Source organism: Podarcis pityusensis (genome assembly GCF_964106645.2).
Source record: "Podarcis pityusensis genome assembly, chromosome: 3".
In the NCBI taxonomy this organism is placed as follows: domain Eukaryota; kingdom Metazoa; phylum Chordata; class Lepidosauria; order Squamata; family Lacertidae; genus Podarcis; species Podarcis pityusensis.
Window position 1 is genome coordinate 49,777,223 of NC_138026.1, and position 13,289 is coordinate 49,790,511.

Sequence of the window (13,289 nt, forward strand, 5' to 3'; positions counted from 1 at the left end):
CCCTTAATCATGCTGGCTGGGACTTGCAGAAATTGTAGGCCGAAACACTGGAAGAGCACCAGATTATGGAAGGCTGCTTTATGTTGTCCAAAGAAGTTGGCATTATTGGGTAGCACAACTAAATAACACCCAAACCCTTCAGTTTGCTAAATATGTATTATTATACAGAGAAATATAGGCATATCAGTTTGCCTTGGGTAAAAGGTTGGCTTGACTCTAATTAGGACACAGGTAGTATATTCATGGATTCTAGTTGTGTTATTTTGGGATGTTGCTAACTCCTAAGAAAAAAATGACTATTGTCTACTAGTAAACTGTCTCAACAGGGCCTGGCCAGTTCTTGGCTTTCAAAAGAAATAAAGGAAAAGGGTTTGTAATTGTGGGAGAAATATATTCTTAAAAGCTGCTTTAATGTATCAAATTTAATTTGGTTGCTACAATATAAATTTTTATTTGGATATATAACGATCTAAATAATCGCACAAGAGTATCAAATGAATGTGCTAAACCAGAAATAACTGGTATTAAATGATCATTGTCACTGCATCAGACAAGCATCTGAGTCCAGAGCTCATTGCGTAACGAATGTGCACATGGAGCTATTATGTATGCAGTCTGCCCTATTCAAGGAGACAGCAGATCCAGAGACAGGGATTAGTTGAACTAAATGCTGGAAAGCTCCATGAGCATTTTAGAAATCCAGTGGGTTTCATCCAGAGAAGTCAGCCATGGTTTAGTCCCATTTATTTAAGCAAACGGGACTAAAGTGCAGTTAACTTCATCTGGATCCAAGCTGCCCAGTGCCTCTAAATAAAAAAACCCTGATGATTTTATTTATCCCTGTTACAACTGCCAAAGAAAGAGGAAAACAAAGCCTTGGTGTGATGTAGCCCTCCAGGAAAAGGGAGAAAGGCTGACATTTCACTGGTGTTTGGGCATACTGAATCGAAGCATACAATCCATTAGTGTTTACCTAAACTCCAGTAAATTCAAAAACAAAGAGGTTTCAAGTCAATTATTAGTTACAATGATTAAGGAAAAGTTCACAGTCTCCATGGTATTGAAATCCTCTGGGTGACACTGTACTTGAAGTTATAAATATAAAATCAACATACAATGAAGAGGGCCCTTGCTATATAGAAGTGCAAATAATCAAATATATAGATACATATAATATTTAATATTTTGAACTTTTCAAAGGCTGCAATCATTTTGCTAACAAAAATAATATGGGCTTAAATGTTTTTGTACATTCCTCAATTCAAGTATTTTTAAAATATAAGTAGTGAGAATAACAGGTAATAGCACCATATTCTACTGATACAGGGTAAGAGTCTAGTTCACAACCTATGCTTATACCAGTAGCTTTTATACCAAGAAGTCACACTGAGGACAATGGAATAACTTAGATGACTAACAACTGAAGTATTGGTACTATGATCTTAACACATGTTAAATAATGCCATGATCATAATCTTAACTTTTACAACCATTCAGCAACAAAATGGGAAACCTTTAAAGAAAATTGTAACTTTTCTGTTCATTGATTTTGTAGTACTTCACTCTCCCAATGTTCAAACTAATACAAGGAGTAGCTGTAATTAGTACAGAGACTGTCTTGATTCTCTACTCTTTTTCAAAGAGTATGGCACTTCGAAAACTACAGCTTTGAAAAATTAAAAAATTAGTTTCCAAATGACTGATTAAAGGTACCTACAGAAACTGTTTTAAAGAGCACGAGACTACTCACTGCTAAAAAATCAATTAAAAAATTTAAAACTATGTAATTTATTTTCACTGATGATTATATTTAAATGAGATGCTACTGGAACATCTGTAATAATTTATGATTATTTGCTGTGTACCAATTCAGGTAGGTAGCAAGGGCACTATCAGAAACCCAGCCTACATACAGGCATCCTGAAATGGAGTTACATCTTTTCCCCCAATATGCATTCATTTCAATAGGTTCTTCTAAGTGACATTCCCACTGGATTGTCCTACACCCCTTTTCCCCATCCTCACTGTATTGCCCTTTCCCGTATGTATTAGAGCAACATTTTTCTTATCAGTTGCCCTAATGCTGAGTGAATATTCTGAGTATTAGTCTAAAGCAGGCTGACTGATGTTTCAGTCTGCTTCTAAATAACTTAGTGGTCAACATCTTTGGAAACTAAAAAGATCCCATCACTTTTTTGCTTTCTTGGCTTTTTTCAGTATATCACACTTTTTTCTATTGGGACGTCTGCATCTTTCATCAATGCTTGGTATACATTCATAATGCCACACTTCATCCATTTTCTCAACAGGATAAACAGCTTCAACATAATGACGGATTAGTCTCAGTCTGACAGGATCGAGCTGCTTTTTGTTACAAGCCCCTGAATGGTTGTATTGCAGTCTGAGGTTATCTGAAGTAAACAGCTCTGGAAAAAGTCTTACAAGAAGTCTGGCAGCAAAGTTACCAACTGAAAGGCTCTGCTGTACTATTTCTCTTACTTCCTTGTCAGACAGCAGATACAGAGAAGGCACAGGAAAGTCTGGAGGAGGAACAACAAGTTCCTCAAGTGGTATCTTGCAAAAATCTTTGTTGCTTCTTTCCGGAGGCAATGGCGGTCCTTCAAATTCTTCTTTAAATCTTTCCGGGTTTATTGCATAGGTCAAAAATTCTCTCCTTTCAGGTCCTGGCACATGGACCTTTCGCTGCAGTTGGTATGTGCGTCTTTGCTCTGTATCTCTTCGACGACATCTTTCATCGAGTTTTCCAACAAATTCCAATGTCCATACTCGATCATTCTTCGCTCTCGGATATAGCATTTGCACATAATGTCGAATTAATTTAATCCTAACAGGATCAAGTTGTTTCTTACCCAGTGATCCACTACAATTATATTGCTTCCTTAAGTTTTCATGGGTAAACAGTTCAGGGAATAAATGAACTAGCAATCGAGAAGCAAAATTGCCAATTGACAAACTGCTCTCATATATGTTCTTAAGCTGCTCCTTGCTTAACAGGTAGTCTGGAATAGGGACATCAAAATCAGGAGAAGGGATATCAAGCTTATCAAAGTCTATAGGCACAAGCCAAATCTTTTTTGACCTTCTGCCTGGCCTTTCATATTCAAAATTATCTTCCACTTTTATAATAGACACATCGTCAGGCAAACTAGAAGAATCATAGCAATCCTCTCTCATCTGTTCACTCTCACTGTCATCCATATACATGCTTTCAAGTTCATCATTTATTCGCTGGACACAATGCTGCAACCAGGCCTTTCTCTCCTGCATAGCAGGAAAATAAATCTCTGTGTACCTGCGAATTACCTGAAGTCGCTGTGGGTCAAGCTCTTGTTTTCCACATTCTCCATAACAACTATATCTCTCGGCCAACTTTCTGTGATCAAAGAGTTCTGGAAACAATCTATGTAATAAAAAGACACAAAACTCTCCAGGAGAGGAAGCTTCATCTAAAAATTCATTTATATCCTGAGCATCAAATACCCATTCAGAGGCAATGGAACTACTCCTGTCCATGGGCAGAGCTTCATCCTCCTCCTTATCATCAATAACTTGATCAGTCTCATAAAAACTGGAGGACTGTATGTCTGGCTGACTATTTTCCATGTCTCTCTGTGCCCAAAAGCTACTGAAAAAGTCATTGACCTGAGGCAAACACTCTGCCTGCCAAACCGCAGGATTCTTCACAGAAGGATAACAGACTTCTACATAATTTCGGATGAGCTGTAGATGAAGGGACTCAAGTTTCTTTTTGTTAAGATAGCCACAGGTACTGCAGGTCCTGCTTAACTCATCCTCACTGAAGAGCTCTGGAAAAAGCTGTACCAGTAGTCGGCAAGCCAAATCTCCACCTGATGTACTCTGATCCATGATCTGTTTGAGTTCTGAGGCAGTCAGCTGGTACTCAGGTGGTGGCCTGAATTCTGCTACAGCATCTGTGGGGCTGACATGCTTTTTAATTCGACTGACTTCTAGTGATAACAAGTCTACTTTGCTGTGAAGCTGAGTCATGTTGGAATTTAAGGTATTAAGTGTGTAAAACATTTTTTGTATCAAAGAATATATATTTGGGTCGGACTCAGAAGCAACAGGTGTGATAGCACTCATATCTCTTTTACGTTGCTCATTCAATGTCCGAAGATTGGAAGGACTGCTAGGATTAACCTTTTCAAACAACTCATAGGAAGTGAACTGCTCTGTTCCTGGCAGACTTTTCTTCTCTGTAATTTTGTGTGAGATCCCATACAGAGGTTTCTTATATGATGGCATGATTGTGTTATTTAAGGCTTCTTCTTCACCGAGCCACGTTATGCTAGGATTCTTGCTCTTGTTTAGCTGTTCCACATCTTCCTGAGTAGGTGATCCATCTCTGTGCATCAAGTTTGAAAGAAGGCCCTTTCAATAAACAAATGTAACAGTATTCAAATTAGTTACTTATTTATCCTTAATGAATAAATTATAAAACATGATTTTCTTAATTTTAAACACTACATTAATTTAACACAATGCTGCCATAGGGTTGGATCCAGACTATGTTAGTTGCTTCCACCTACGCTATGAGTTGGAAAGGGGATGGAGGAGTTGGAGGGGATGGGAAACTTTCCCTGTGTATTTATTAGGATCCAAACTTTCATGTCTAGGAGCTGCCTAAAATACTCAAATCAATAGCCTTTCCTTAACATCAGAGTTCTGAGAATATTGCAGCTCATATATGCATAAGGATCCCCTACATCAAACTCACTGGCCTGGATTCCAAGTTTGTTCCTGTCAACAGGAGGGAGGGTCATCTTTCACTGATTCCTCATTCCCTCTGTAGACTCTTATGCTCCCTGTCTGGACCAGTGGAAGACTGCAGGGGCAGTGTGAAATCAGGGGAACTGACTACCCCTTCTGCCAAAGAGATCCTCCACTACATCTAAAACCATCAATCTGTGAAAGGCATAGTTAAGATCCAAGCAACAGTACTGTATTCAACTAACAACACCCAGACTGAAAACCTTGCGATGCCCAGATTGGGAACCTTTCACAGCCTACTCACTTTCCACTAGGCACATCTGAAGGAAGAAAACTGTTGTAAGAGAATGTGTGTGCTAAATTATGTACAATATTTTCTGATAATGCAAGTGGTAAAAGGTAGAGGGACCCCTGACCACTGGGTCCAGTCGCGGACGACTCTGGGGTTGCGGCGCTCATCTCGCTTTATTGGCCGAGGGAGCTGGCATACAGCTTTCAGGTCATGTGGCCAGCATGACTAAGCTGCTTCTGGCTAACCAGAGCAGCGCACAGAAACGCCGTTTACCTTCCCTCCGGAGCGGTACCTATTTATCTACTTGCACTTTGATGTGCTTTTGAACTGCTAGATTGGCAGGAGCAGGGACCGAGCAACGGGAGCTCACCCCATCGCGGGGATTCAAACCGCTGACCTTCTGATCAGCAAGCCCTAGGCTCTGTGGTTTAACCCACAGTGCCACCTGCATCTTCCATTTATATGCAAATGGAAGCAATGCCAAAAGAGCTGTAGCTTATAAAGTGTTTACATTTGGAAGACATCACAAAAGAAAACATTTCAGGCACTATTTTATACCAGCAGTTCACATGATTTGGGTGTCTTCATTAATTCACTATAAGGTGGATATTTTGCAAACATATTTTGCTTTGCAGCAGCAACAGCAACATAAATTTCAATACTAGAATTAAAAAATGAAAGAATTTACACTTTAAAAATCAGAAATATTTTTTCACAGCTTGCTGTAGAAATACTAATTAGTAAAAGGCAAAATATACATATTCAAATACTATCAAGGCAAATAGGCAAGAATTAACTACTCCATCTTAAAAACATGAAAAACCTCAGCTTTGAGTTATGATCTCACTTTGTAAGCCACCTTGTGAGGGCTTGGCCCTAAAAAGCAAAACAGAAATAACTTAAACCCTAAGCATGCAATCTACGGAATGGAATTGTTTTTTTAGTTCACAGGTTTCTGGTGGAAGGGGAGCCAATTTTCCCTCAGCACCCCCCCCCCCGTAGGCTCCCCACCACACTGTTCTAGAAGGCTCTCCAACTCTCCAGAGCAATTATTGGGGAACAGAAGGGGCTACAAGCAGGGGGAATCAGTGAAAGTACAAAATATCACCTAGGAAACAGCTCAGAAATAGCTGTTTGGGTTCTGGCTTAACCTTGCTGGACTGAAGTGCAAATGTTTATGTAGACTATTTTAGATGAAATCCAGACAAGAAACCATATTCATCAGTAGCAAGAAAAAAATATGAAATTGGTTGCAACATCAATAAGTCATGAGTTTTTACATGCAATGTCAAATTCACCATTTCCTCAGCTGAATTCACACATCTGTTGAATTTTGCTCTTTAAAAAACAGCCACTGCCTTGTTCCTCAGAAAATCTATTGATCTCTAGGATGCATGTTTTCTCTTTATTTGTTTTTTACTAAATAGTGTGCTTCTTTGCTTTGTTGCAGCCTACAATTTCCATAAAATAAAACACCCAAATGAGTATTTAATATTTCAGAACAAAGATTAACTGGTTTGACTGAATTCACTGAACTGCTTGTCAATCTGAAATGGTTAACTACAAGTCTAAGCAAGATGCTGTTAATATCCATATGTAAAGGAATCACCTCTTGTGTAAGGCCTCTTTTTTTCAGACTTGGTAGAATTTCTTGGTGGCTTCCTGAGCTATCACAACCAAACAAGGTCCGTTTTCGTTTATTGGTGTCTTGCAGAGAAGTCACTAAACCATCCAGCGTGTTTTTTTCAGGTCTTGATATTATGGAGCAATCTAGGACTTCATCTTCTTTGTCTGTTTCTACTTTCATAATATTTTTGATAATAACTGATGAAAGAGAAAAATAGTACCAGTTGGTCATTGACTGGATCTGAATTATATATAGGTAGCTATTCTGGATTCAACAATGGGACACCTCTGGACCATGGGTCAAATTAGTCCCAATGGAGTCCTAATTTGACACATGAGGACATTTCCCCCAAACCACATTGATCTGTCCCACACTTGACTCATATATGACATCAGAGGTGGGGCAGGTAAAGACACGGCTGCAAAGGAACATTTGGGAGCCCCTAAGGTGCTCTCCTGATTATTTCTTGCCATATGAGGCTGGGATTATTGTTTTCAGGGACTGCCTGCATTAAGGAGTTCCTCATTGATAACTCCATAGTGCAGCTGGTCTTTGCCCAAAACAAAGGTTGCTGTAAGCGCTAAATCAGGCACCCCCAACCTTTGGCCCTCCAGATGTTTTGGACTACAATTCCCATCATCCCTGACCACTGGTCCTGTTAACTAGGGATCATGGGAGTTGTAGGCCAAAACATCTGGAGGGCCGCAGGTTGGGGATGCCTACGCTAAATGGAACTTATAGCAAGCTCCACAGGGAAAACCTTCCTTAGCCTACAGATTTGAAATGGGGAAATTGCTTCATTTAACACCATGATGACATAAAGTGATTGACAGCCACCATCTTGTCAGTGTGACCATGAGGGTTGGTGTGGCAGATCCAGTTCCTCACCTCTACTATAGCTTAAACAGTCACCCCACCTTCTCTTGTTATTAAATACAGTAAACCTAGTTTCACTGCATTCGGAATGAAAGAGTTATATAGCTTCAACGGAATTACAGTGTAAAGAACAAGCCAGAGAAGTGGACAAAACAGGCAGAAGGAAATTAGTGGAAAGCAATGTGTGATAAGATTTTTTCATTTGTTACAGTCTTTGTTATAAAAATGTAATTTTGGTATGGACTATATTCAAAAGTATTTTGATCTAATGAGAAAGTAGATTAAAAGGAATAACATTACCTTCAGCATTTTCTTCATCATCAAATAATTCATCTGAATTCATATTCCGTACTCTACAATAATAGAGATAAAGAAATAAGTAAAAAGCCTATACAGCTTAGGAGAGACAAGTCATGTGTACTGTAAAGCCATCTGCCCAAATCCAGCTTTTCTGGTTTATATTCAGAATGCACTCAAAAAGTTTGCATACAAAAGCTGCCCCCATTTATCTTAGTGTGAGGAACATTGCTGACTATTTATTTATAAAATTTATATGGCTCCCTTCATCCTAGGGTCCTAAGGCAGTTTGCAACAATAAATAAATAAAGCAATAAATAATAAAAAATTAAATTTACAATATAGTAAATAGAAGATCTATAAATTTTGGCAAGCTAGTCTTTAAAAAAGCATAATGGGGAGACAGGTTTAAATGTGATGTTGCACGCAGAGGTAGCTTCAGCTCTTGCTTCTTGATGAACAAGAGTCACCATTGCCAACTATGGAATAAGGATTTACACTGGGGGTTTTTTTAAGAATGCAGGGAACCATTATGGAACTTCATCAAAATCTGAATGAAGACAGAGGTTATAATGGAATAAGGGATCATAGATCAGCAAAAGAGATGTAGAACATGTTTACTATGTCATGACGACATAGATATTTTTAATATACACGGTACTGAACCCAGCAGAACCTCTCCATTTGAAGAAGGGGCTGGGATTCATGAGAGCTTCCATAAGCTAAAGTTGGGAGGGAGAGTGTAGAGAGGTGATTTACAACAATTCTCCCTTCTTCAGTAGATTCCCAAAACTACCTCACATGTGTGGTATCCCAAACTCAAGAGATTTTGTTGGGGTAGAGGCATGGAGATCAGAGATCTGAAAGTACCCTTTCTGCGAGCACAGCCCAACTCAGGCAACTCTGGATACAACCCATAGTATTTGCTCTGAGCTACTAATGATTTGTTCTAAAAACCAAAACATTGGTTGACTCAGACGTAAGTATCAACCTCGCCATGCAAAACCAGTTCTTATTTTTTTCTTTGAGCACCTAAGCCTGAAATCATTTTCCATTAAAAAAGTTGATTTCAGCATTTCACAGAACAATCTTATGCATTTGGAAGTAAGTCTCACTGTGTTCAAGGTAGGGGTGTATAGGATTGAAACCCTAAAAATGATTGGTACAAAAAATGCTCATCTTAAGTTTTTAAGCTTTCAGGACCAATAAATACTAACACACTGAAAATTACTTTACAGTTAAGTATGAAATGAAGCTTTAATTATAATGGCAATAACTTGACAAAGTTAGTAATTAAAGTAATTACTAATAATAATTATTCTTTATTAAGGCAATTTATGGCACTTTTTAATTAAAAAATCAAATCAGAGTCATTAGATTGTTATTGGATTCTATGTTGGCTTCTAAAGTAGCTGTTCTCTTTGAAGAGCACACCAAATGGGTTAACACCAACACCAGAAACTAACAAAACATCAAATAGCTGCTGGAGACCATTTAATGCAAGTGGCTTAAATTCCAACTCATTTTGAGCAATTAGCTCTTCATTAGGGAAATGTCAGAAAAAGAACTAGCTCATACCTATTTCAATTATTTGTGTGACTAACTCTGAAAAGAGTCACTAGCCTTCTAACCCCAACACTGTAGGCTCCTTTTAGAGCTACTCATTTAAACTGCAACAGATGCAAGTACCCTGATGAAGAGGTAATTGCAAGAAACACATTAGGATTAATGTCACTTTGATTAATACACTTGTCTCCTGAATTGTTTCTCTTTCTCAAAAGGTAGATCTTGAAATAAAAAATGTCTGCTCAACAGCCAACTAGCAATATCAGATTTTCCCTGTGACATCATAAACCCCTAACTGTGAGGCCTTCTCCTATTCATAAACATGAAGAGATAGTGACAGCATCTGTGTGTGTTTGAAGTATTGTGTTATCTCCACAGTAAGGACCAGCAAGACATAACTGCCCATGTGGTACGCCTGAGGTGGTATGGTGGTGGGTGGGTAGCAGCAAGGACCATATTCTCCAATTTTGTGTTATGCCACACCCTACCAGCCATGTTATACCATGCTCCCATGGCATTACTGGTTCCCACAGCATGGTCTTAGTGCCCAGTGGTCCAAAAACCTGATCTACACTTTTTCTGCCAACAGAAACAGAGACGTTTTTATTTTTCTATTCACAGAAGTAACCCAATGGGAATGTGTGATGTTCATGTGAGCTCATATATATGGCCAGTTTCTTTCTTCCTCCCCCCCCCCCTTAAGTTGGCTTTTTTGTGTTCCGTCAGAACAGGCACAAGTGACAGTGAGATCCAGACTGTGGCCAGTCAACCCCATCCTGGATTCTTTTGTTATATTCTGATTTAAAGTGGGAGTGCAGGCGAAATATGCAAGAAGTATGGTTTAGAACAGTGCTATATCCATGGTACACTTGTGGCAGCTACTACCTACTTAGATCATTACCCCACTCATTTCTCTTACAGTATTAGTGGGTGGCATAGAGACGCTGCACCACTCACCTAGCCTCCCTCTGGCTAAGTCGCTGCTGCATACCAGGATGGAGAGGGACAGCAGCACAACAGCAGTGAGGTCATGCTGGTACAGATGTGTTGGCAGAACCAATCTAGTGCTCCTGCTAGCATATTTTCACAACCTCACCACCTATCTGTTCCAGAGTGAGGCCAGGCCAGCATCATAGCCCCACTGTGATTATAAAGTCCACTACTGTCTTATAAAGTTAGGTGGCTTTCAGCTTGATCCTATCATGGCTGCTCAGAAGGTTGCCCCACTGAATTCAATGGATCTCATGCCCCACGCTAAGTTGAAATTCCCTCCATAGGGCTGTCTTGTTTACACAGTAAAAGTATATGCAGTTCTCCATTAGTGTCTGGCCACTTAGAATGACAAATTCTACTACGGCAAACAGACCAGTCCAAAGCTATTACTGAGATTTATTGAGAAATTCAATTCCTTGTTTTCTAACCTCCATATCACACTTAATAAATTGTGGCTGTAGTAGCAGATTTCTCAAGGTGGGGGTGTACTTATTTCTACATAGACAACCTTTACATATGTCCTTTTTTTTTTAACTGCAAGAACAATTCTGAGCTGGATATTTAAAGATCAATGAGATTATATAATGTATTTTTTCCCTTTAAATACGCATTCAATCTGAGTACCATGCTAGGAAACTAGACAAAAATATTTGTAATCTATATTTTATTATCAGGATACATGAGACTCACAGTTTGGTGCCTCTACATCCAGTAAGAGTAACTGCACAAACCAACTTACCATTATAACCTAACTATGTGAGGTGTAGCCTTAAAATGGCCATGGATCCTTCCCTGACTTCTGGCTGCCAAAGACAATTGTCAGCACTGTCACATTGTTGCCTTACTGTAGGATTACAATGCAACAGTGACTACCCAAATTATTTGTAAGAGTTTAGCTACTTTGCGGGAAAAGGTTTTTATTTTATTATGCAGCAAAATAAGAGCCAATGTGATCTAGCAGATAGTAAAATACTGATATAGGAAAGCAATGAAGACACACCACTACCATAAATTAATGTAGTTTTTGCAAATCACCATCTCCTAGCCTAGCTTTACATTATATATGGGAATTAGGTTGCCCTAACTTACAGGACAGTAGCATCTTTTGCTTTATAAATGATCACCAAATACTAAGTACATGAGCTCAACATTGTAAGGTGTGTGTTAATTTGAATTTACGATATGGTTGTAACAACATCAAGACTGGCACCATCAGATAGTTGCTGGTGGGTGAGCCCAACAGGATTGACCAGGTACTGTAGTGGCAACTGATATTCAACCAAATCCTCTCTGATGTGCTGCCCAGAAGATGAAAGCAAAAAGACAGAGATGGCAGCTACTATTGCAAGCAGCATCCACTCCTACTTTGTTTCCCTGCATGTTCTCTTTCTCTGAGCAGCATGGTGATGTCCAATCCACACAGCAGTGCTCCAAAGAGCCCTGTCTCTACCTGTGACCACTGCCTGGCCAGTCTATAGCTGTAAGCCACTTCCTTGCACACACTTTCTCTCTGGCCAGCATCACCCAAATACCGCCATTCCCTACTATGGCTCCACCCAGAGAGAACAAGTATGTGGATGGCAAGCGGAGGTTGCTCCCAAGCAGGAGGACAGGACTGTTGCTGGGTGCCTTCCTCTCCAAACTCCAGAACTTTTCCCCAAGAGCAGGATGAGTATTCTTCTTTTTTTTTTGCAAGAAGGACTTTTGTATTTGGATGTTGCCTAGAGAAGAGAAAGTGCCGCCTGGAGGAAGAGAACTACGAGCCCCTCCCTAACAACCCAGGGCAGCAGCAGGAGGAAGGTGTTGCCATTCCTGCAGTCATGCAGAAGCCATGCCTGGAAACTGGCCAATAAGACCAGGATCGCACCAGGCGCGCGGGAACTCGCAACGCCCCCTCCCGGCTTTGAAACGCGCGAGGCAGCGCTCGCGAGTCGCGGGGTCACGTGGGCACCCCCTTCCCCCGATCGAATGGAATAAGAAGGCGGCGGGGGGGGGTGTCCGGGGGAGAGGACGCTTCAATTATCACCCCCGCCTCCCTTTGCCTCGCCAGCCTTAGCACGAAGCGGAGCCCAAATTCCACTGAGGGAAGGGCCGGCAGCGGCGGGCGCTGGGAGGATAGGCCTCGCGGCTGGTGGCGAAAGCGGGTTCCGTTGCCGAGCAGGGAGCCAGGTTTCCAGGCAACAGGAGCCGGCGGTGCGTGTGCGCGCCTCGAGAAGCAGCTGGGGAAAGGGGAGAGCCGGCTGGCCAGGCTGCCCGCTCACCGAAGCGCTTCTTGGGCCAACCCTCTTTTTGGTAGCGTGCCCCGCGGCTCGCGACGGCAGCTTCCGGAATGCTTCCCACCCCCCACCCACCCCGTCCCCGCGCCCTCGCCGCCGCCGTTCTCGAGAGCTGGTCTATGTGGCAGCTGGAAACGGGGGGCACAATATAACACCCAGCTCCCGCGCTGGAGATGGAGGCGCCCGCGCTGCCTGGCCGTTCTCCCGCGCGAGGAACACAGCCATAGTTCTCCCCGAGGGGGAGGGGGCCGGGGAGGCTGAGGAAGGACCGTGTTCCTCCTCCCGAGGCCGAAAGTAGAACTGTGGGGAGGGAGTTGGCACACACACGCACACACCTACCTTGGGGAGGGGGGGTTGGGGGGTAAGCTGGTTTTCCTATCTAGAGAAAGTTGGGAAGGGGCTTACCTGGGTCCTTCTTAGGCACTGTGGGGAAAAGAGGGTGAGGGCCCCCCTTGGTCTTGGGTGGGTGTTTTATAAGCGCGGCCGTGGCTGGCTCCCGTGTCTTCCCCTCCCACTTAGCTCTTTGTGTATGTGCGTGTGTGTCCGTGTGCGCGAGAGAGAGGGGGTCCGCGCGCTGCGCTCTCGCGTGACGTGACGGGACCGTGTGTCA

At 41.6% G+C, this 13,289-nt stretch overlaps 1 protein-coding gene across 5 annotated transcripts; it reads right to left on the reverse strand.

Moving 5' to 3' along the window:
* Positions 1–1,161: 1,161 nt before the first annotated feature.
* BEND3 (BEN domain containing 3) lies at positions 1,162–13,281 on the reverse strand. 5 transcript variants are annotated; one of them, XM_080999943.1, is made up of 4 exons: positions 13,085–13,273; positions 7,848–7,900; positions 6,654–6,868; positions 1,162–4,413 (listed from the first exon to the last, which is right to left on the reverse strand). In XM_080999943.1, exons 2-4 carry the CDS (start codon positions 7,888–7,890, stop codon positions 2,188–2,190), a joined length of 2,484 nt encoding a protein of 827 aa, XP_080856069.1. In that variant the 5' UTR covers positions 7,891–7,900; positions 13,085–13,273; the 3' UTR covers positions 1,162–2,187. The 5 variants fall into 5 exon arrangements, with proteins under 5 accessions (XP_080856069.1, XP_080856071.1, XP_080856070.1 ...); XM_080999945.1 differs by lacking the exon at positions 13,085–13,273 and adding an exon at positions 12,665–12,685; XM_080999944.1 differs by lacking the exon at positions 13,085–13,273 and adding an exon at positions 9,423–11,041.
* Positions 13,282–13,289: the final 8 nt, after the last annotated feature.

Coding starts and splice junctions, on each gene's coding strand:
- BEND3 (XM_080999943.1), bottom strand. CDS start 7,890: ATGAATTCAGATGAATTATTTGATGATGAAGAAAATGCTGAAG. Junction 6,869..7,847: donor TGATGAAGAAAATGCTGAAG/GTAATGTTATTC, acceptor CTCTTTCATCAG/TTATTATCAAAAATATTATG. Junction 4,414..6,653: donor AAAGAGGCCTTACACAAGAG/GTGATTCCTTTA, acceptor GTTTATTGAAAG/GGCCTTCTTTCAAACTTGAT.